The 24,642-nt window shown below is 40.0% G+C and overlaps 1 protein-coding gene across 1 annotated transcript in view; it reads right to left on the reverse strand.

Moving 5' to 3' along the window:
* The window catches only part of TET3 (tet methylcytosine dioxygenase 3), a 119,288-nt gene that overhangs the window by 24,902 nt on the left and 69,744 nt on the right, over window positions 1–24,642 (reverse strand). Inside the window, 1 exon segment of the mRNA XM_037806418.1 lies at window positions 2,644–2,734. Within this exon segment, the coding sequence (XP_037662346.1) occupies window positions 2,644–2,734 (91 nt within the window).

Genomic DNA, 24,642 nt, shown 5'->3' on the forward strand with positions numbered 1-24,642 from the left:
TTCTTGTTCCAGAAAGGATTTTTAAAAGGTATCTATAAACTATAAGTAACAGGTGATGTAATCAGAATAAAGGAGGGTGGGGGGAGACAGAGAGACGTAACGTTGGTACTCGAACGCAAATAGGGGGTGTTTTGTGTGTGTATTTTTGAGAGATGAGCCCTGAACATCTTGTCACCTGATAAATCAAGGAAGCCGTTTGTGGTGGTTTGGAGCTGTATGCACCCCAGAAAAGGCCATGTTCTTTTAATCCATTCCTGTGGGTGTGGACCTATTGTAAGTGGGACCTTTGGGTTAGCTTATTTCACTTGAGGCCTGCCCCAAGTGGGTCTTAATCCTCTTTCTGGAGCCCTTTATAAGAGGATAAAAGACAGAAAGAGGCAAAGAAGCTAAGAGAAGAAATACAGAGAAACACTCAGAGAAGTTTAGAGAAAACGCCACAGACGAAGAAGCCAGAAGCTGAAGCAATGAAACCCGGGCGAGAAGGACCAGCAGACATCGCCACGGGCCTGGCTCTCTAAGAGAGGAGCCCAAGCTCGCTGGCAGCCCGTCTTCAGAGAAGGTATTGTCCTGCTGATGCCTTAACTGGGACATTTTCAAGGCCTCAGAACTGTAAACTTGTAAGCTAATAAATTCCCATTGTAAAAGCCAACCCATTTCTGGTATACTGCATTCCCGCAGGTCAAGCAAACCAAAACACCATTCGAAACGCCTTAGGGTTATGTCAAAAGGACCCAGGAGCAAACCCGAATAGGCTCCCGCTGGCCAAAGATGAGACATCATATTCCTTCTGATGGAGGGACACAAATCTGGCTTGAAGCTTACTAGCAGCCAACATAAAGATGGAAATGCAATCTGTTACATGATTTACAAGGTCCTTAAGATAAAAATAAACCAGTTGCTGAGGAAAAAACACAAGTATTTCTGGTTTTGAGAGGAATTCCTCCCTTGGATCAGTTTCTAAAGAATCTACGGTTGGCTGTTATTTTTAAAGCAATGAAGGAAAAAAAGAAGGGAAATCTAAACTTTATCACTATCTCAATTTTCATTTCAAAACATACTCTTCTATAACTAAAAGTTCTTTTGGGGGCTGTCTGGAAAGCTTATAAAATTTTTAGCAAACTGTCCCAGGTCAAACGTGTGCATTTTACCCCCTCTGTGGCCCTCAACCAGCTAAGTTCAGAGTCAAGGTTCCTTACAAAAAATCACTGGCCCAAAATGATGCCTGGTCCAGCCTCAAAACTGCGTGCACGCGCGCGCGCACACACACACACACACACACACACACACACACACACACGGGCAAGGCAGGCATGCTTGTACAACACACATACTGTTTTAAATCTGCTTCATTCCCATGCACTCAGAGGTGCCCTTTAAATGGGACCTGAATTTACAGATTGAATCTTGGATAAAATACTTTTCTGATGTGCTTTGAATACAAATGTTTCCAGATGCCATAGGATAATTAAGAGTGATTCCAAAAATAAAAATATATATAAAAAAATAAAAAAGAGTGATTCTAGCAGGTCACTGAGCTCCACCCATCCTACCTTGTATTAGTTCAGGGAATTCGTTCAGTCCCAAATCATGCTCCCTGCCATATTAATGATAAGGTTAATTTGGCTCTCCTGGTCAGACAAAAGCTGGTTCCTAAATCTGTAGAAACGCTAAGCCACTGAGCTTCCACACCTTTGTGTGAATACATATGAGCAAACACATTCTATGTTTGTATAATCTTTGCCTTTACTGTTAAAACACTAATGCTTGTTATAAAAACAATGCAATCAACAGATCTCTATGGAGGTAAAGGCCGACAGTCCCCTCTTTGTTTAGTGTTTATTATGTGCCTGGCTCTTTGTGCTTTATAAACATCAATGCAGTTTATCCTTACAACTATAATGGGTGTGTTTTTATCATCTTTTCTTTTATAGACAAGAAAATTGAGTCACAGAGAAGCAGAGCAACCTGCCCAAGGACTCAGCAGTAAGTGGCAGGGCCAGGATTTAACCCTAGTCTAGCTCCAGTGTTCATGTTCTCTTTCTCCCCATGAAAGGCGCAGAACTTCTTAGATATATCTACAATATGAGCCCAGACTATCTGGTCATAAGAGAATCAAGGAAGTTATTGAAGACTCCTAGGACTATGCCAAAAAACCTCAGGAGACAACCTGAATAGGCTCCCAATGGCCAAAGATAGGACAGTGAAGTCCTCCTAATGGAAGTACAAGACACCACTGTGAAGTGGTTTTGAATTAAAAAGAAAGAAAAAACAGCCCCACTCTGATCAGGCTTTTAGATCTAACTACCAATCAACAGGACATACAAAGGGCAGAAGAACAGGTTAAAAAATTCCACAGGAAAGCAATAAGCAAGATTAAGACTGTGGGAAACTTTACAGGACAAACAACCATGTTTCTTCAACAAAAACATTTCAAGGGAAAGAAAACAACACAGAGAGGCAGTAAGATGGTGTGTAGACCTCGAGATCAAAAGAAACGCAGATGCACTGGAAGTGGGAATCCCCCACTCCTTGCACACTCTTCCTCACTCTCTGTTCTGCATGTTGCCTGGCACAAGGCACTGAAAACGAAGGGCTTGAAAGCCACATTGCATCAACAAGGCGCCCTCTTCTCCCTGGACTCACCGCTCCTCCATGAGTTCCCGGATAGAGGCTACAGTGGGGCCAGATCCCAGGTGAGTGTAATATGGGCCTTCATCTTTCTCCACTATTTGTTCTGCAGAAACACAAAGAGTAAACAATTTGAGATATCAATTAGTCAACATTAATTCAGTAAGGCAAACCACCAAAAGGAAAACAAATAGACACGTAAAACGGGAAATCCATCGGCTTTCAAACATGCGAAAATGTGTCCTACCTCCTTAGAAATCAGGAAATACAAAGTAAACCATAATGAAGTGCCACTGCACACTGACCAAACTGGCAAAAATGAAAAAATGTGATAAAACCAAGTGTTGTCAAGACTGTGGTCTAAACACTTTGGAATTCAGTTGACTGTTACCTAGTAAAGCTAAGGAAGCACACACTCTATGACTCAGCAATTCCACTTCTAGATACATACTCTAGACCAAGCACCAGCAAACTTTTTTTTGTAAAGGGCCACACAGTAAATACTTTAGGCTTTGCAGGCCATGCCATCCGTCTCTGTCGTGATTACTCAACTCTGCCATGGTAAAGGTGAAAGTGGCCACAGGTAACATATAAACATATAAATGGATGTGGCTGTGTCCCAACAAAACCATATTTACAAAAACAAGTGGCGGGTCATAATTTGCCAATCCCTATCCTAAATGAAATCTTGGTCACATGCATCAAAACACACTAACAAGGATTTCCATATTGCAATTGTTTTGCAATAATCAAAACTGTAAATAATCCATAACCCAGCAACAGTGGAATGGATAAATAAAATGCAGTAGAGTCACAAAATGGAATCTATCCAGTGCTGAGAATAAACAACCTGCAACATCGTACTAAGTGAAAGAAGCACGACACAGCAGAACACCATACAGAGTGTTTCTACTTAAATAATATTCAAAAACAGGCTAAACTAAACTCTACTGGGTAAGGATACTGCAATCCATACACAGATGGCAGAATTACTAGGTTGAACCCTAAAAAAATTGCAGCTTTTCAACAATTTTTGTCCTACAAAAACCCCTGCCAATTTCTTAGGGTTCAACCTTAATATAAAGAAACGCAAAGAAATGATTATTGCAAAAGTCGAGAGAGAGAGAGAGAGAGAGAGAGAGAGAGTTACTGCTGAGGGACTGAAGAGGAACGAGATTGGGAAGGGTACGCGGAGAATTCTGGGGGCTGGAAATGGTCTGTTTCTTGATCTAGGTGGTGGCCACACAGGTACTCACTTTATAGGTTTTCATTCAACTGTACATGAATGTTTTGTGTACTTTCCTACATAGAGAATTCAAAATTTTGAAAATGTGAAAAAATCCATTTCATACCAATTTTATGCAGAATGTTATGTTCGGTTCTTTGGGGGATCCAGGACAGGACAATACCTGATTGTTGCCTTTAAAAAGTTTGTCATCTAGCTGGGTAGACGTGACCCACATATATGAAGATACCTAATGGCACTTGAAATCAATGGGGAAAGATGAATTTTTCAATGAATGGTGTTAGGACAACCAGGAATAAAAAGTTTTACCCATACTACATACCTTACCCCAAAATATATTCTAAATGGTTGAAAGATTTAAATACAAAAAATAAAACCAGACAACCGTTAGAAGAAAGAAATGGAAGAGTTTTAAAAAACTAATTACAGAATTGGAAAGGTCTTTTCTAAGTATAACATGACATTCAGAAGCTACAATAAAACTTTTGATATATTTAACTAGAGAAAAAATTTTCTGGTAATAAAAAAAAAAAAAAAAAAAAAAAAAAAAAAAAAAAAGCCAAAAGGCAAAACTGGGGGAAGTATATGGAAATCACATCAGATGAGAAGCTAATTTCCTTAACATATCAAGAACCCCTATATAGCTATCTATGTTACCACACACATGCACACACAAAAACTGACAGAACTGTACAACACAAAGACTGAACTCTAATGTAAACAGTGGACTTAAGAGCATAATTATAATATTGTGTCATCAACTGTAACAAAGTTACTTCACTAATACAAAATGTTAATAACAGGGAAAACTGTGTGAGAGCGGTATTTATGGGGACTCTGTACTTTCTGCACGATTTTTCTGTAAACCCACAACTGCTCTAATAAAAAAAAAGAAAGAAAGAAAGAAAAGAGCTCCCATAGCTAAATATGGCCAATAACAAGAAAAATGGGGGTGGAGGAGGGAGGTTAAAAACAATTCTTAGAAAGGGAAATGCAAATGGTTCAAACACATGTAAAGCTAAAATAAGATCTGATTTTCACCTTTCAGATGAGTCACCATCAACAAGCCTGAAAACTCACTGCGTTGGTGAAGGCTCAGGAAAACAGGCAGGATAGAAGGCAATTAAGCAGTATGTTCAGATTACACAAACAGGTACACTGTCTGACCCAGCAATTACAGAGAAGTTCAGATTCTTTTAGGAATTTATTTCCAGAAATTTGGTTATACACTTGCATATGCACAAAATAATACATTCACAAGAAAATGCTTAGTATCAGCATTTGGAATGGCAAACATCAGAAACAACCTGAGTGTCTGTCATTAAGGGCTAGTTAGATATACCACAGCTCATCCATATAATGAAACACGAAGCGGCTTTCAAAAAGAAATAGGCAGTTTTGGATTTGCTGAAAGAAAATGACCTCCAAGCTATTTTAAGTGGAAAAGAGGCAAATTTCAGTATAGTATGTACAATAATGCTAAAGTTAGTGGATCCACAAATCACACATACATTTGTAGATGTACACACACACAAGCACAATGTGTATATGTCATTACCCACACTAAGAATAGCAGAAAATGAGCAAGTTTGTGAAACAGAGTGCAGCTGTAGTCCCCGTTTAAAAAGAAAAAAATCAAGACCAAAAACTAGTAAGCAATGGCAAGAGTGGGCACGGCACAGGGGAGCCTCCTACTGACAGCTTTGGCTCCCGGCAGCTCTTCAACCTCCCCACTATCCCGGGTCAGGCTCTCTGCTCCGGCCTCAGCTCAAGTCATGGACCCCTACCTGGCCTCACCCCTCCTAAGTCACCACCCAACACCACCACACCAGCTGCAGCCGCAGAACAGAAATCGAATCATGCCACGGCTCAGTGACGACCCCCTGCTTCACTCCATGCCCCCACCTCACACCATCTCTGCACACCTCCCCGGGACCCCCACCTCCTGTCATCTCTGCATACCCTCCACAGGACCCCACCTCACGCCATCTCTGCACACTTCACAGCCTGCATCCTACCACCACCACCACGGGCTCCTGCCACAAAACTGCATGGGTGCCTGTGTCTTTGAACATGCTCTCTCACTGTCAACAGTGCCTTCCCTCATTTCTCCCTTTTGAAAAGCTGTGCTCACACCCAGGGAAGTGAATCTCCCTGGCAACGTGGAATATGACTCCCAGGGAGGAATGTAGACCTGGCACCGTGGGACGGAGAACATCTTCTTGACCAAAAGGGGGATGTGAAAGGAAATGAAATAAGCTTCAGTGGCAGAGAGATTCCAAAAGGAGCCGAGAGGTCACTCTGGTGGGCACTCTTATGCACACTTTAGACAACCCTTTTTAGGTTCTAAAGAATTGGGGTAGCTGGTGGTGGATACCTGAAACTATCAAACTACAACCCAGAACCCATGAATCTCGAAGACAGTTGTATAAAAATGTAGCTTATGAGGGGTGACAATGGGATTGGGAAAGCCATAAGGACCAAACACCACTTTGTCTAGTTTATGGATGGATGTGTAGAAAAGTAGGGGAGGGAAACAGACAGACAAAGGTACCCAGTGTTCTTTTTTACTTCAATTGCTCTTTTTCACTCTAATTATTATTCTTGTTATTTTTGTGTGTGTGCTAATGAAGGTGTCAGGGATTGATTTAGGTGATGAATGTACAACTATGTAATGGTACTGTAAACAATCGAAAGTACAATTTGTTTTGTATGACTGCGTGGTATGTGAATATATCTCAATAAAATGATTAAAAAAAAAAAAAAAAAAAAAAAAAAGAAAAGCTGTGCTCATCTGTTAAGGCTGAGTTTGAACGTCATCTTTCCCATGAAGTCCTTGTGGATTCCCTCTAGACCCCCACAGAGCCTCGTGCACAGCACAATATTAAGGCACGAGCCACCTTACACTGTAATTGTCAATGTGGTGCAGCAGGATGGACATGGGCTTTGCCAACAGAGACATGTTACCTTCCCAGCCTCTCTAGTCCTCAGGCCTTCTTAGAGACAATCTATTTACCTCGCAGGGCTGTGGGGAGGGTCAGTGGATTCAAGCATATAAAGACCTCAGCACAGCACTTGACACAAAACCTGCACCCAGGAGGTAGCTGTCGTCCAGGCTCTGCTAAACAAATTTGTGTGGTTGTTGGCAAGTTTCTGAGCCTTAGAGCAGTTAAAATTATGTGTATACGTTTTAGAATTGTTGCAAGTTAGATGAGATGTAATATACTGGCACAGAGCTCGGCTTAAATGTTTGACGAACGAATGAATATTTCCAACTAAAGAACTAAAAATGACTTGTTCCAAATATACACTATTTGAACCATAAAAGAGAATTACAGAGGGATGTGGGTGGGAGGAGAGAGCAGGGAGGGAGGAGAGAGGATCTGAGAACGTGTGTCTGGACAGGGAGTGGTTTGAACACTCTATAGGTGCTGGGAGGCCACTGGAATACAGAGAATAGAAGGTGAGAAGATGCCAGAGCTTCTGGGCTCTGTTCCAGTTTCTATTGTCTGCAGAAAGTTCAAAGTAATGGACTGACTGCAGGGTCTTATACTGGAACTGGAACATAATGTAGCTTGTGGTGACTACTTTCTGCCCCAAATCAGAAAACCTCAAAATACACACTGGTTAAGGGCTGAGAAAGGAAATTTTTCAAGGCAAAAGTGCAAACCAAATTTGGCAACTCAATCCCAGCAGCTGGGAAGGAAACCATGAAGATCCAAAACCAAGCCAACCTGCAAACTAGCTGGACAGGTTTCTCTGGGAAGGTCTCTGGGTCCCCTAGGCTCCCAGTGCCAAACAAAACCAAAGTGCCTCTTTCTCTTTTAGCAGTTTACAGGGAGCCCAGAAGTCCTTCAGAAGTACTGTATCTTTAATTACATCCCTTTCCCTCCAAACGGATCTATTCTACGGGAAGAAAAAAAAAAAAGCTCTCATTTACCACTGTTGCAGGTGACCATTTCATTTACTGTACTATGCACTATTACATTAGGTACCATCAAAAAATAAAACCACATCCTTTGCTTTGTTTTGTTTGAAATGTTGTTTTTTTTTTTGTTGTTTTTCTATAAAGTTAAAAAAAAACATGACATAATGCTTTATATTACTTGTCACTTAGAATTTTCATTTTATACTTATTAAAAAGCTTTTAGACTTATTTGGACAGATCTGTATTATATATATTATTTATGCTATATTATTATGTACATAAAAAGGAAAACATAAGCTAAATAAATGAATTGTTTTGCAAGAAAATATGAAATTGTGGTCACTTGACCAACTATAAACTTTTGCTTCACTAACATGGAATTTATGCCCTGAATCTGTTTCCACATTCTGCATACTCAATTACTTTTTGTTTCTCTGCTGAACTGTAGTGTGCTCTATTTGAAGACATTTTAAACAATACTTTAACGCAATACACTTAATACCAACAATGTTCATTTCTCAACTAAAGAGATAACAGTATGAAAAATCTATGACCAGATTCACATGTGCAGCTTTGTCACAAGGGCTGTCTGGCCACCAGCAGGTGTAAGAAATTGCTAATTATAAGCCATACCCTGATTTCAGAGATGTTAAAAATGTTAAAAAAAAAAAAAAAAAAAGGATAGAAATACATATATCCTCCAATTATGAAATGTCATATTAAGTCAACTCTTTATTCTGATAATTGGTAATTAGAGGAAAAATTATGCATTATCCTGCCTTTCTGGGATGAGGAAGTAAACTGATGATGAAGAAAAGTACTTCTTTATAGAAAAATGCCAGGCATTAAGTGTAGAAAACAATGATGGAATTAGAAAATCATTTTGCAACCCCTAATGAAAAAATTAATTTATTTAAGGAACATCCATAGATGCTGAAACCATCAAGTGGAAGACCGATGGGGAACTGGATCTTCACACAGTGGCAAGGTACCCCATAGATGACCTGCTACACACAAGGGGTAAAGCAACCTTACGACAGCAAGACCTGGCTCTCCCTACTGTAACCTGGTGATCAACTTGGCATCACAGCGGGGCAAGCAGACCTCTGGATGTGATGTAACACAAGGAGTGTGGCATCATCCATAAAGTATTTCTAGAACATAAATGTTTCACCTGACCTAATCAAGTATTTAGCTCTAACTTCCAGGCCACAGAAAATACAGGGATATAAGTTAAGCAACATCCCAAATCTGGAATGGTGATAGGACAATGCACAGGACAAGTAGCTCTGGTCTCTTCAACAATCCAGGCACAGATGTGACTTCTCTTCCCACAGTGCCTCTGCCTAAACCACCACCTGTGGACTGACCCAGTCTGTATCCACCATCTCCACACTCCGTGCAGCACTGCAGCTGGAGCTTACTTTGTAGCATGCACCATGGAATCCACTGTCTATTACCCTAACAGTACAGAATGGTCTTTTAAAAAGTCAATGATGGTGCCAGATGGGTGACAACACTCTGCAAAGTTGGGATAATGTTCTGTGGAATGCAGTATCTACTCTGAATTAGTGACCAATATACAGTTCTGTTTTGCCCAAAGTGATATAAGGTTTATTAACCATCTTAGTGCTGCTCAATGCTATTAATCTTCAATTCAATAGGTGAGTTTACCGTATTTCCATGTATTATTGTAACATATGTTTGGTCTTCTGTCATTTCATGCTTTCCGTGTTTATGCTTCCTTGTTTTGTAGCTATAGACTGTGTTTTTCTTTTATTCTTCCCCTCCCTTACCCCAGGTAATCTGGAAAGTCTGTAGTATGTTTTCAGTAATGCTAATGGTACTTTTAGAGAAAGAAATTAGTACCCTTAAATTTCTCCTACCTCCTCCTTCACTTTATCTCCTGCTTTTTGTTGGAATCCTCATGGATATATTTCCCCTCTCTCTATTATAATTTGTTTAATATAAAAATAAATTTATTTCAAATAAAGTGTAAGTAAATATATGAACTTTTATTTAGAAAATTATCACAGTTAAGTTTAGACTTTACATTTAAATAGGTTTAGTGTTCACTGCCAACCCCTTCATACCACAACTTCCCCATATGCTACTTATTTATTTTGATGCCTCTCCAGAAAATCTGAGTTCTTGCATATTTGGAAATGTTTTTTTGGAGCTTTTACACATGATTGGCAACTTAAATGGGTACAGAATTCTTGGGTCAAATGTTTTATCTCAGTACTCTGAGTACATCAAGCCATTGTTTTCTGGTTTCTAGCAACACTGAGTAGACTGCAATACATCTATCCAACAAGAACTCATATCCAGAATAAAGAAAGAACCCTTACCAATCAATAAGACAGAAACAAAATAGAGATAGAGGTAAAAGACTTGAGCAGGTACTTTACAAAGGAGGACATACGAAAAAATGCTCAACCTCATTGGTCATGAGGAAATGCAAATTAAAACCATAATGAGATACCATTATATTCCTATGGGAATGGCTGATATAAAAGACTGATGAAATTGGACTTTATCAAAATTAAAATCTTGTGCATCTAAGGACATTATCGAGAAAGTGAAAATGGGAGAAAATATTTGGAAACCATATATCTGATAAGAGTTTAATATCCAGAATATATAAAAAATTCCTACAACTCAACAACGAAAAGACAGACAAACCCATTTAAAAATGAGCAAAGGACTATAATAGACACTTCTTCAAAGAAGATATACAAATTGCCAAATAGCACATGGAAAGATGCTCAACATCATTAGCCATTAGGGAAATGCAAGTCAAAACCATGAGATACCCTTTCATACCCACTAGAATAGCTATTTAAATAAAAATCAAACAGAAAATAACAAGTGCTGGTGAGGATTGTAGGGGACAAGTGGGAATGTAAAATGCTACAGCCCCAGTGGAAAAGTTTGGTAGTTCCTCAGTCAGTCAATTATAAAACTACCATATGACCCAGCAATCCCACTTCTAGGTATATACCCAAAAGAATTAAAAGAAGGGACTCCAACAGATACTTGTACACCAATGTCCACAGCAGAATTATTCACAATAGCCAAAAGGTAGAAGCAACCCAAGTGTCCATCAGCAGATGAATAGGAAAGGAGGTGGGGGGAAGTATCTACACACACACACACACACACACACACACACACACAGACAGACACACACACACAATGGAATATTACTCAGCCTTAAAAAGGAATGACGCTCTGATACAGCCACTATATGGATGAACCTTGAAGACATCATGTTGAGTGAAACAGGTCAGACACAAAAGGTCAAATATTGCATGTTTCCACTTACATGTAATAGTGAGTATATGCAAACTCACAGAGACATAAAGTAGAATTCAGGTTACCAGGGGTGAAGAGGAGAGGAATGGGGAGCTAATGCATAATGGGTGCAGGGTTTCTGTTTAGGGTGATGGGGAAGTTCTGACAATGGATGGTGGCGAGGGTGACAATACTTTGCAAAGTTGGGATAATGTTCTGTGGAATGCTGTGTCTGCTCTGAATTAGTGATCAATATATAGTTCTGTTTTGCCCAAAGTGATACAAGGTTTATTAACCTGGAAGTGAGATTGCGGGGTCATACAGTAGTTTATAATTGACTCTCTGAGGAACTGCAGTATTGTAAATGTGATTAATCCCACTGATTGGTATGCTTGGGAGTGACTGAGATGCAAGTTTTATGTTGTATATAGGTTTCCACAATAATATATAAAAAAAAGAGTGACTAAGAGACAATGACAATTAAATGCAATAAACAATCCTGGCCTGGATCTAAAATTGGAAGAGAAAAGCTTCAAAAGGACATATGGAAAAAATGGAATATAGACTGTAAGCATTATCTCAATGTTAAATTTCTTGTACTTTATAACTGTGCTTAAGGTGGTAACATAAAGAGATATCCTTGTTCTTGGGAAATGTACATAGAAGGATTGTTTTCAAGGAGCATGATATATAAAACCCACTTTCAAATGTTTTGAAAATACAGATAGATAGATAGATAGATAGATAGATACATAGATACATAGATAGACAGATAGATAGGTGAATTGACAGACAGATAAACTGAATGATATGGCAAATGTGGTAAGATGTTAAAATGATGGATCTGGGTATTGGGGGGGGATGTTGAAGTTCTCTGTATAGATTGTGAATTATTTTTGCAACAGTCCTGTAAGTTTGAAATTATTTCAAAATTACAAGTTTCAGGGGGATAAAAGACTAATGATATGATTTGTTGGTGAGGATTGGGAATGAGGAAATTGGTACAACCACTTTGGAAAACTACTTGTACCTGCCAAAGCTGAGCAGACACGATTTCACTCCCAGGTATAACCCAACAGAAATACACAAATGCCTTCAGAAACACACCAAGAGATATACACAGGACTGTTACGGTTTGCCCAAACAGTTACAACCCCAAACTGGGAACAATCCAAACGACTAATGGGTAAATTGTGGCTTATTCATAAAACAGAATACTGTACAGCGATGAGAAGGTACTAAAGGTGCTGCTACACGCAACAAATATGAATCTCACAAACACAACAGTGAGCAAAGAAAGCCTGACACATACAAGAGCACATACACATGCATGTATGATTCCATGTATGTGAAGTTCAACAACAGGCAAAACTGACCAGTGTGTCTAGAAGTAGTGACTTAGGATGGGGTCACCAAGATTTTTTTGCTAAGAGTCAGGTAGTAAACATATTGGGCTTTGCAGGGTGTATATCAATCTCTGTACAACTACCCAACCTAGCTGTTGTAGAGCTTTTAAAAGCAGCTAGAGATGATACACAAACAAATGAGTGTGCCTAAGTGTCAATAAAACTATTTATGAACACAGAAATTTGGGTTTTATGTAATTTTCATGAGTCACAAAATAGTATTCTTTTTATTTTTTTTCAACAGTGTAAAAAATGTAAAATCCATTCTTAGCTTGCCGTTGGTGGGCCAGATTTAGTCTGTAGGCTGTAGCCTGCCAACCCTTGCTTCAGGGGGTCAGGCAGTAGCCAGTGGGATGAGGGGCTTCCAAGGCACTGAGAAGGTTCTGTTTTTTGTTCCAGATGCTGTTTGTACAAGCGTGTGCCCTTTGTAAAACTGTACTGAGCAGTGCTTAAGATTTGCATATCTTCCTACATATACATATTTACATAAATACACAGAATATTTCAATTAAAAGACAGTCTTTTAAAATAATTTTTTTAAAAAGTGTACATGACCTGGATGGACAACATGGCACCATAGAGAGGACTGAAATTTAGTCAGTCCCCTGGAACAACTAATAAACAACCAGGAACAACAAGTAAATAATTTGAAATAACTGCTGGGGGACAACCATGACTGTCCACACATCATACATCAACCTGGATTGGGAGGAATGCCTGAGATCACAGCATAGAATCTGTTAAGTAAAAGCTGCAGAACTGCACCGATAGCCCCTCCCCCCATGGCAGGCTGCGCTGCAAAACCTCGCTGTGGTAGAGAGCAGCATGGCACTCTCCAAGTGAGTGAATATAGCTCAAATGAGCTCCAACTGGAGTTTTAGTTAACAAGCATGGACTGTTGAATACAAGCTACAAACCCCCAACAAGCAGACAGAGGCATTTAGTGACAACTGACCTTGAAGAGCCGGGGGACTCATCTGTCTCAGGAGGGGGAGCTCAGAAGAATAGGTGTTACTGCTGGCCGATGAGTGAAATTAGGGGTCCGTAGACTAGCTCTGAAAGGGAGTTTTCTGTCCCTTTTTCCCTCTCTCAACGTAAGCAGCTTGGAGGAGAAAACTTCAGCCATTTTCAGATTGCAGCGCTCTGATCCAGACAAGGGTGGAGACAGCAGAATCAGAGAGACAAAGAACCTATTTAAATGCAGATGATAACTCCCTAGGGGGTGTATCTTCCCTAAGAGGAAAGAGGTGGTGCCCAGCTGTGCTATCCACCTTCCAATGAGAACCAGACCCCAGAGCCTGGGGGAAAACAGCCACAGGCCATACCTCTTTACACCAATTAGGAACTACAGGCTGACAGGTGCCACCTGCTGGGCAGGAAAGCACAGCAACTTGAGGCCTTACAGGGTGTAATCAATCCTCTAAGAAACCTGATATTGAATATTGCCCCCTTCTGAGACCTGAGTCTGTTCTGGTCTGGGAAAACCTGATTGGGGTAACGAAGGAAATGAGATGCCTAGATAACAGAAAATTACAACCTACACTGTGCCAGTTTGAATGTATTATGTTCCCCAGAAAAAGCCATATTCTTTGATGCACTCTTGTGGGGCAGACATTTTCGTGCTGATTAGATTGGAATTCTTTGAGTGTTTCCATGGAGATGTGCCCCACCCAACTGTAGGTGACAACTCTGATGAGATAATTTCCATGGAAGTGTAGCCCCGCCCATTCAGCATGGGCCTTGATTACTGGAGCAGTATATAAGCTCAGACAGAAGGAGCCAGCTTGCTACAGCCAAGAGGGACATTCTGAAGAATGCCCAGAAGCTGAGAGAGGAACTGCAGTTTGAAGACGGCCGTTGAAAGTAGACGCTTGCTCCGGAGAAGCTGAGAGAGGACAAATACCCTAAGTGCAACTAAGAGTGGCATTTTTGAGGAATTGAAGCCTAGGGAGGAACATCCTGGGAGAAAGCCATTTTCAAACCAGGACTTTGGAGCAGACACCAGCCACGTGCCTTCCCAGCTAACAGAGGTTTTCTGGACACCATTGGCCATCCTCCAGTGAAGGTACCCAATTGCTGATGTGGTACCTTGGACACTTTATGGCCTTAAGACTGTAACTGTGTAACCAAATAAACCCCCTTTCATAAAAGCCAACCCATTTCTGGTGCTTTGCATTTCAGCAGCATTAGCAAACTAGAACATACACTAAGAAAAATGAAGATATGGCCCAGTCAAAGGAACAAACTTACACTTCAAATGAGATACAGGAACTGAAACAACTAATGCTAAATCAATTCAAAAAGTTTAGGGAAGATATGGCAAAAGAGATGAAGCATATAATGAAAACACTGGGCCAACATAAGGTAGAAATCAAAAGTTTGAAAAAACAACTGGCAGAATCTATGGAAATGAAAGGCACAACACAAGAGATGAAAAACACAATGGAGACATACAACAGCAGATCTCAAGAGGCAGAAGAAAACACTTAGGAACTGGAAAACAAGACACCTGAAATCCTACACACAAAAGAACAGACAAGGAAAAGAATGGAAAAATATGAGCAACGTCTCAGGGAACTGAATGACAACATGAAACGCACGAGTGTACGTGTTATGGGTTTCCCAGAAGGAGAAGAGAAGGGCAAAGGCGCAGAAGCAATAATAGAGGAAATAATGAAAATTTCCCATCTCTTATGAAAGACATAAAATTACAGATTCAAGAAGTGCAGCATACCCCAAACAGAATAGATCTGAATAGGCCTACACCAAGACACTTAATAATCAGATTATCAAATGTCAGAGACAGAGAGAATCCTGAAAGCAGCAAGAGAAAAACAATCCATCACATACTAAGGAAGCTTGATGAGACTATGTGAGGATTTCTCAATAGGAACCATGGAGGCAAGAAGGCAGTGGTGTGATATATTTAAGATACTGAAAGAGAAAAACTGCCAACCAAGAATCCTGTATCTGGCAAAACTGTCCTTCATATATGAGGGAGAATTTAAAATATTCTCTGACAAACAGACAATGAGAGAGTTTGTGAACAAGATATCTGCACTACAGGAAATACTAAAGGGAACACTACAGACAGATAGGAAAAGACAGGAGAGGTTTGGAATGCAATTTTGGGTGATGGTAGCACAGAAATGTAAGTACACTGAACAAAGATGACTATGAGTGTGGTTGAAAGGGGGAGGTTAGGAGCATGTGGGACACCAGAAGGAAAGCGGAAAGATAAAAATTGGGACTGTATAACTCAGTGAAACCTAGAGTGCTCAACAACTGTGATAAAATGTACAAATATGTTTTTACATGAGGGAGAACAAATGAATGTCAACCGTGCAAGGTGTTAAAAATAGGATGGTTTTGGGGGAAAAATACAATCAATGCAAACTAGAGACTATAGTTGACATAAACTTTGTATTATGCTTCCTTTAATGTAACAAAGACAATATACCAAAGCTAAATGCCTATAAGAGGGGGACATGAGGAAGGGGAATGGGACTCTCGGCATTGGTGATGTTGTCTGACTCTTTCATTCTACTTTAGTTTAATTCTATCTCTCCTTTTGTTGCTTTTTAGCTGTCATGTTTTTTTTTTTCTTTCTCTCTTTTTCTTGTGTCTCCCTTGTGGAAGAAATGGAGATGTCCTTCTATAGATAGTGGTGATGGTGGTGAATACACAAATATGTGACTATACAGGGAACCATCAATTGTTTACTTAGGACAGAAAGTATGGTGGGTGAATCAAACTATCTTTAAAAAAAAAAAAAGGTTGATGGAGAAACCTTGATGGCACTACATTGAGTGAAATAAGTCAGACACATAAGGACAAACATTGCATGGTCTCATTGATACAAACTAATTATAATCTGTAAACACAGACGTGAAATATAAGTTAACAGGATATAGAACGAGGCTAAAGAATGGAGAGTGGCTGCTTATTATGAGCAGAATGTTCAACTAGGTTGAACTTAAGTGTTTGGAAGTACACAGAGGTGACGGTAGCACGTTATTGTGAGAATAACTAACAGTGCTGAATGGTGTGTGAATGTGGTGGAAAGGGGAAGCTTAGAGTCATGTAAGTCACCAGAAGGAAAGTTGGAGGTTAAAAGATGGGAATGTATAAAACAGTGGATCTTGTGGTGGACAATGCCCACGATAACTGTACAAATAAAAGAAATCTCTTTCATGATCTAGAACAAATGTATCACACTATAACTAGGACTTAATAATAGAGGGGTATATAGGGAAAAAATATACCTATTGCAAACTATGTACTAAGTTAACAGTATTTTAACATTATTTCCTCAATAGTAACAAATGTACTATACCAATACCATGAGTCAATAATGGAGGGGGGGTGGTTAGGGGTATGGGAGGAAATGAGTTTTACTTTTTTGTCTTTATTTCTTTTTTGGAGTAATGAAAATGTTCTAAAAATTGGAAAAAAAATTAATTGTGGTGATGGATGCACAGATGTATGATGGTACCGGGGGCAACTGATTGTGCACTTTGGATAATTGTATGGTATGTGAACAATCTCAATAAAATTAAATTAAAAACAAACAAACAAAAAACAACAACAAGCACGGGATCAAAGTTCTTGAAAAGGCAGTAGAGGTGGGATCCTAATCATACGTGATTTAGCCTTTCACAGGAAGGATTTTTCCTCCACAGTAACAGGAGGAAAAAGGGGGAGGTGGTTGCATTTTATGCAGGGTTTGGTGGTTGAAAGATGAAGGACTTCCTGCATAATAGTTTCTATTTTTTTCAGTGAGGCATGAGATAAGGTTGTCAGCTCGGGGTGGTGACAGAGGAAGGAGAGAGAGAAATGTGAAGGGATCAAAGGGGGTATGAACTAGTTTTCTCACAAAGAATGGGATATCTAACTTCCTAGAGAAACATAGGTTTGCAAGAAAAGTACCAAGTACTCATGTAAAGTGTGTGACCATGAAATCAGAAGTGAAACCAGCTGACTCAGCTGTATGATTTTTCTGGAGTAGGCAGAAAATCTGAGTTTGACCAGTACTAGGTTTTGTTTAGCATGTACGGCAGAGGGAAAGAGGCAAGGGACATGGGGGTAACTGCAATCAGGGCCACGGCACTGCATAACACCAGAGTACCAATCACACATTAAAAAAAATTCATAGAAGTTGAAATGTAGGCTTTGGAAGATTAAATTAGTAACTCAAAGTCACACCTACCATATGATAGTTCTGAATATTCAAATCCATTTTTTGCTGATGTCAGAAGCCATATGCAGAGATCCTCTGTTATCTGACTCTAGTTCAAACCTAAATATGCACTTGATAGTATCTATATGGTCTGTATTACATAATTTCAAATGGGGAAAAATGAGCTCCTAGCCCACCTAAAAGCCCCAACCTATTTCTCCAAATAGCATTAAAACACTCAAAATCTGATCAGTCCTCCAGGGAACTCACACTAATTGTGGCTATCTATCCACTGTACAAGGTATTTTTTCTACTTTTCCAAAATATCCTAGTTGAATAACACAATAAAGCTTTTAGAAACAACTTAAAAAAAAAAAAAGTGTACATGATTGCTTGATTTTTGTAGTTAATTATTTGTAAGTGACTTTTCATCCTTGAAATTCTGCAAATGCACCAGAATCATTATTTGTCAACTTTTACTCATTTTCCTTGAGATTTGGTAATTTCTGATCATAAAAGTCCATTTAAAGTTTTCTATTCTATCTTTGACTCTTGCCTTTGTTCAGTTTGTTCCATCAAATGATCCCAACGTTCCCACTGGAATGACCCTGATTTAGGACCCCTCCTGTCTTCCCATCCCTCATGGGACCAGTCTCCAGGGTGATGATGCCCATCCAATCCTAAGTTCTTTTCCTGCCTGGGAATGCTTTTCCAAGCCTGTCCTGCTACCTCACTGATTTGCTTTTTCTGTAACTCTGATTCTGCATTTTGTAGCTTCTAACGCACTGTAAATGCTCCGTAACGGCATGGGTTTGCTTTTGGAATTTAATCCCTAGCTCTCGTGGCTTCTTTGTAACCTTATTCTAGTACCTCATTTTTTGTTTCTGGTTTCACAGTGAACATTTTCAACTTCCTCAGAAGTATAAATTGGCTGTTTAAAGGTTTCTTGTATTTTCTAGCGCAATTTTTCAAGTGTTACAGCACCCCTCCACTTTCCCGTAGAATATGAATATGACCTACATTGGATTATTTGTTTGTTTGCTAACTGACCTTTCCATGGGGAGCATTTTCCTCCAGGGTTTCTCCGCCTCAGCACTACTGATGTTTTGCACGGGACAGTTCTCTGCTGTGGGAGCTGCCCTGTGCATCTCAGGACGTGCAGCAGCACCCCTGGCCTCGCCCGCTAGATGCCAGTAGCACCACACCAGTTGTGACAACCAAAAATGTCCCCAGACGCTCCCAGATGTCCCCTGGGAGGAGGGTAGTATCTCCTTACTCCTCTTTATTTACCTGCATGCTGCTCAATTTCTTCCCTCCGAAACAAAGCTAGAGAACTGGACATTGCAGAGGTTTCGATTATTGGTTCAGAAGTTCAGCAGCCTCTTGGGGGAAGGGGGTGATGCGGCTTGCTGCAGACAGCTGCAACTGGGAAATCACATGTCCGTGTACTCTATTTGTTGGGGTAAACGCCTCTATATTTGTGGGTGTGTTTGTGTGTTGGGGGATGGCTTGTGCTCTGTCCTGAGGGCAATGGATGCTGTGGGTTTTTGGTTTATTCCCCCATATTGGAGTGAGCTAGTCACTCTGATAAGACATAAGTTAAAATAAAATCCTATAGTTTGCAGCATTTTTGTTTGGTGGTTTGGCAAATGTTTTTGTCTGCACAGTGGCTTTTGTTTGGTGCTCGCTGCCCTCAGCTATAAAGCTGGCTCCTAGGATGCGATTTTCAGGAACTGTCCTTACCCCAGACCTTATCCCCATCAGAAGCTGGAGAAGAGGGGAAGAAAAGTGCCCTGCTTGCACTCCCCACTTTCCGGAAAGCATCCCTTCTAGCCAGGTGGTCTCCAGCCCGGCTCGCCAAGTAGAGGGTCCCTCTGAACCTCCACTCTTGTTTCTCCCAATACTGGGAGCTGGCTACCCTAGTATTGTCCTTTATTTTGATTCAAACTGATCTTAAAAGTGGCAGAGAGTGCTTGGGATTCATGGTTTAAGGTTGAGGCTGTTGCTATATTTCAGTTGATGAACACTCTCCCCTGTTTTCATTTCTTTTGGTTCCTTTCAGCAGGTTTCAGGAAGCAGGTATTTTGCTCTCTTGCTGTTAAGTCACCACTTTTACTTTCAGTCCCCAGGATAACAGATATATATTTGGTAATATTTCTTCCTTCTTCATAGAAGTAAAGTGACATAGCAAAGAAAAGACTCAAAGGCTCAACTCTTCTTAAAGAAATCTCTGTTTTATGGCTTGCTTTGAGCAGTGAGAGCAGAAGTGAAGTTTTTTCTTCTCCTAAAAGACATAACAGAAAGCTCTGGGGCAAAGCTCAGGAGAATGGAATCCAATTTTTGATAAAATGCTGGTTATGTGGCCCTAGGTGTTTTTCCTTCACCCTGTGCACTTAATTTTATACTCATTAAAATAGAAAAATATGCTCTGTTCCACTTCTGTACTAGGCTGGGGAGAAAATAAAATGTATCCTTTCTGCTATCAGCCAGAGATAGTCAACACAAGAAATGACTCACTTCTGCCTATCGGAAAGCAGGATTTGTAATTTCTAAATGGACCCTTCCACCTTTCCCCTCCTCTGCACACAGAACTAGAGTGGGGTACCCTAGCCAGTAGGGAGCCTCACAACCAGGAATACGTGTGGGAACGCAGGCTCAGGAACTCTTCTCTTTCTGATATTGGTTCAGAGACTGGCCAAAACTGGTATATAATCAGTGCCTGGGGGTCAAGATGACACAAAAGTTTTATTTGTACCTATCTTCTTTCCCAAACAAGCATATAGAATGTCTCAGTTTCCTACTATAATGGATTTAAAGCTGAACAACTCAAGAGAATATAACTAACTGGATTCCACTTCCATGACTGTTAATAATTGACTGTTAAGTGATGGTAGCACAATATTGTGAATGTAATCACTACCACTGAATTGTACACTTGAAAGTGGTTTAAATGGGAAATGTTATGTTGTCTATATGTTACCACAATAAAAATTAAAACACAACCACCACCACAACCTTAGAACAAGGACGAGCAAATCAAGAAACCAGAATATACAACCAGAATAAATTAGAAAGAGGAAATAAAAATAAAAAATAAAAACTGATTAAATAAAAAGAGACGAACAAATTTAAAGTTTTGTTCTTCGACAAAGCTAGTAAGACAGGTATAATTCTAGCAAATGTGATTATGAAAAATGAGAGCATAAAATAAATGACATTAGGAATTATAAAGAGCATGTATACAAAACAAAAGGATAAAAAAAAAAACACACCGTTAGCTATCTAACATGTCTGTGTTAGTTTTGACAAACTGTGCAGGGTAGAGGAGGATGGCTCCTTGAGTTTGCTTCCAAGAGCCAAAATATTCCAATTTGGGAAGTAAATACCAAAGCAGAAGGCTCTGGCTAAGAGTTACCAAATTACTAGGACAATCAATCCTAAGATACACTAAGTTGTAAAGCAAGAGTTTCCCATAAAACCCTAGGGTTGTGTGATTGTAAAAACTTTGTGATGCAGTGGCTGAGAGATCCCAAATAGAGTCGAGAGGCTGTTCTGGAGGTTTCTTTAAATAAACTCCAGCTAGACATCCCAAAAGGCCATAGTATGCCATGCTCTTACCAAAAGTAGTCCCTAAATACCTAGATCCCTACCTGAGGTTCTACACAAGATGCACTCACTAAGTTTTATCTTGCAGAAACTTAAATCCACCAGTGTTCCTATACCAGACAAGTCCTAAAACCCAGAGGCAACAGCCTCCTTAAGATCAACAATCAGATGCAGCCCCTTCCCAATACTGTCGACACCCCTTTTAATGTGAACAAGTTGGGGGTGCTCACTGCCTAGACACCCCTGAAGGTGGAGAAAGAGATTAAGTAAGAGGAAGGGGTAGCAACAAACAAGATAAGATTGAACAAGGTCTATGAATACTGAAACTTTATATAATTATACATGTATTTCTGGATGCTGGGTGTTGGAATGGCTAGGAGGTAAATGACATGGTGGAACTGTAGCCTATAGCATCACCCTTTGGGATTTGCTCTGTAGCTGCTCATTGAATTGTGCCTTGAAGGTCTTCACCTTTCTGTATATCCCTCGTATTGCATAATAAGGAAAGAACTGAAACTGTGGAACTGTAACCCATAACAATTTTTGTAATTGCCTATATGACTGCTTGTTGAGCTGTACATCAAGAGAAGACAACTTTCTGTATGTATGTTATATTTTACAATAACAGAAATGGATGAAATTGTGGAACTGTGACCCATGACATTCTTTGAAATTCGCTTTCTAACTACTTGTGAAATCGTACTTTGAAAGTTATCACTGTTATGTATATATGTTAAAGTTCACAATCAAAACAAAAACAAAAACAAAAACAAACCCTAGGGTTCAGGGTCTACTTAGAACGAGAAGTGATGGAGCTGCCTCCCAGCCCCAAGGCAAGGCTGAGGCTCCACGGTGCTGAAGGCTGGGGCGCAGCTGTGCTCATTTTTAAGAACCACACTTGGTGTCCAAACACTTGCTTGTTTAAAAAAAATATTTAAAAGATCAGTTGTTCTTCTTCATGTCAAACTGAAAGGAGGGTGGGGGGTGAGGGGAAGCAAATTCTCATACAAATAAAAACTATGGGAAATGACTTTCCAGTATTGTAAACGGGGATGTCTACATGTCCCCGTGCAGAACCGCTGTCCACACCGACGGGACCTGCGGCTCCGACCTTGGCCACAATCACTGGATGGTGCCCCCCGTCCCCCCACCAGGCACCAGGAAAGGAGATGCTTTTCTTGTACTGGGCTTCGGGTGGGAAGATCAAATGGTTAAAAACACAGCATTTCTACGAGAAAAACTCCTAAAATCTATGTCCCAAACCTCCTGCTTTTGCTACGATTTAATTTCTCCAGCTGCCTGGAGCTGTTCCAAAGAGACATCAGGACAAGACTTAAAAGCTGATGTGGATGTGGGAAAGCAAATGAATGTCAACCATGTAGAAATTTGAAAAGGGGATGGTATTCAGGAAAAAACATAATCAAAGCAAACTGGAGTCTATGGTCAACAGTAACATTGTAATATACCTCCATTAAATGTATCAAAGGCAATATGCCAATGCTAAATGTATATGAGAGGGGGATATAGGGGAGGAATATGGGATTCTTGGTAGTGGTGTTATTTGCTGTCCTTACTAGTATATTGTATTGTATGACATGTTATTTTTCTTTTTATCATTTTTTTCTTATTGCTAAAAAAAAAAATTTTTCTTGTAGTAATCAGTATGTTCAAATGCTGATTGTGGTGATAAATGTACAACTTTATGATGATACCATGAACAACTGATTGTACACTGTGGATAAATGTATGGTATGTGAATTTAACTCTATAAAATTGTAGGAAAATATATATATAGGAGTAAAAGTGTTGGAGAAAACATGGTGAGAGGGATGATGCCTCACCAATATGGACTAACTACAATGTGTAAACTCAGAATTGAATCTTAGAACATAGCCTAACATGGACACAATAATTGTAATAGTCCCTAGATTGTAAGCTCTTACAGCAGTTAACTCTATCCCTGAATTGTAATGCCTGTCTCTAAACTTCGAGATGCTGATCCCCTAGAGTATAACCTGATTGGTCTCTGGAACAATGCATATCTCTGAGACACCTGAAACTCAGAGCTAGAGCTCAGCAGATACGAATGTCAGTATTAGTGCATACAGCCACTGTCAAAAAAATAAAAAAAAAAAAGCTGAAAAAGAGCCCAGACTTCAATTAGTGATATGAATGAAGCAGGTCTGGTTAAGACCAGGGCAAGCCAGGCCAAAGGGTAAAGGTTGAAACTGATTGTGTTTTAAAACTTCAACTTCCATATGAGACCAAGGGAATAGATATCTATTTGGTACAGGATCTAAATCTTCTAAACGGTACAACTCTACAGTCCATTTGTTCAAACACCACAATTGCATGGAACTTTGAATAGGAAGTGAGATACAGTAGGTTAGTATAGGCTGGAGTGAAATAGTGACACATCCTAGAGTAATTTGGGCAGATAATAAAAAATATATTTACAGCCTCCCCCTCCCCAGCCCCGAGGATCTGGGGGAAGGTGCGGATGTGTTGGACATCCTCACCTGGACTGGTGTTGATGTTGTCACAAACATTGGGACTGGCGGTTTGATGTGCTGAGCCCTCGAGCATGGGACTTGCCCTTTTGAAGCTCATTACCACAAAGGAGAGTCTAAACTTCCATGTAATGGTGCCTAAGAGTCTCCCCCTGAGTACCTCTTTGTTGCTCAGATGTGGCCCTCTCTCTCTCTAACTGAGCCATCTTGACAGGTGAACTCGCTGCCCTCCCCGCTACGTGGGACCCAACTCCCAGGGGTGTAAATCTCCCTGGCAATGCAGAGTATGACTCCCGGGGATGAATGTGGACCCGGCATCGTGGGACTGAGAGTATCTTCTTGACCAAAAGGGGGATGCAAAATGAGATGAAATAGTTTCAGTGGCTGAGAGATTTCAAATGGAGTCGAGAGGTCACTCTGGTGGACATTCTTATGCACTATATAGATAACACCTCTTAGGCTTTACTGTATTGGAATAGCTAGAAGTAAATACCTGAAACTACCAAACTCCAACCCAGCAGTCTGGACTCCTGAAGACAATTATATAATAAGGTAGATTACAAGGGGTGACAGTGTGATTGTGAAAACCTTGTGGATCACACCCCCTTTATCTAGTGTATGGATGAGTAGAAAAATGGGGATAAAAACTAAAGGACAAATGGGGTGGGATGGGGGGATGATTTGGGTGTTTTTTTTCACTTTTATTTTTTATTCTTGTTCTGGTTCTTTCTGATGTAAGGAAAATGTTCAGAGATAGATTGTGGTGATGAACACATAACTATGTTATCATACTGTGGACAGTGGATTGTATACCATGGATGACTGTATGGTGTGTGAATGTA

This window comes from Choloepus didactylus, chromosome 17 (genome assembly GCF_015220235.1).
Source record: "Choloepus didactylus isolate mChoDid1 chromosome 17, mChoDid1.pri, whole genome shotgun sequence".
NCBI lineage: Eukaryota > Metazoa > Chordata > Mammalia > Pilosa > Megalonychidae > Choloepus > Choloepus didactylus.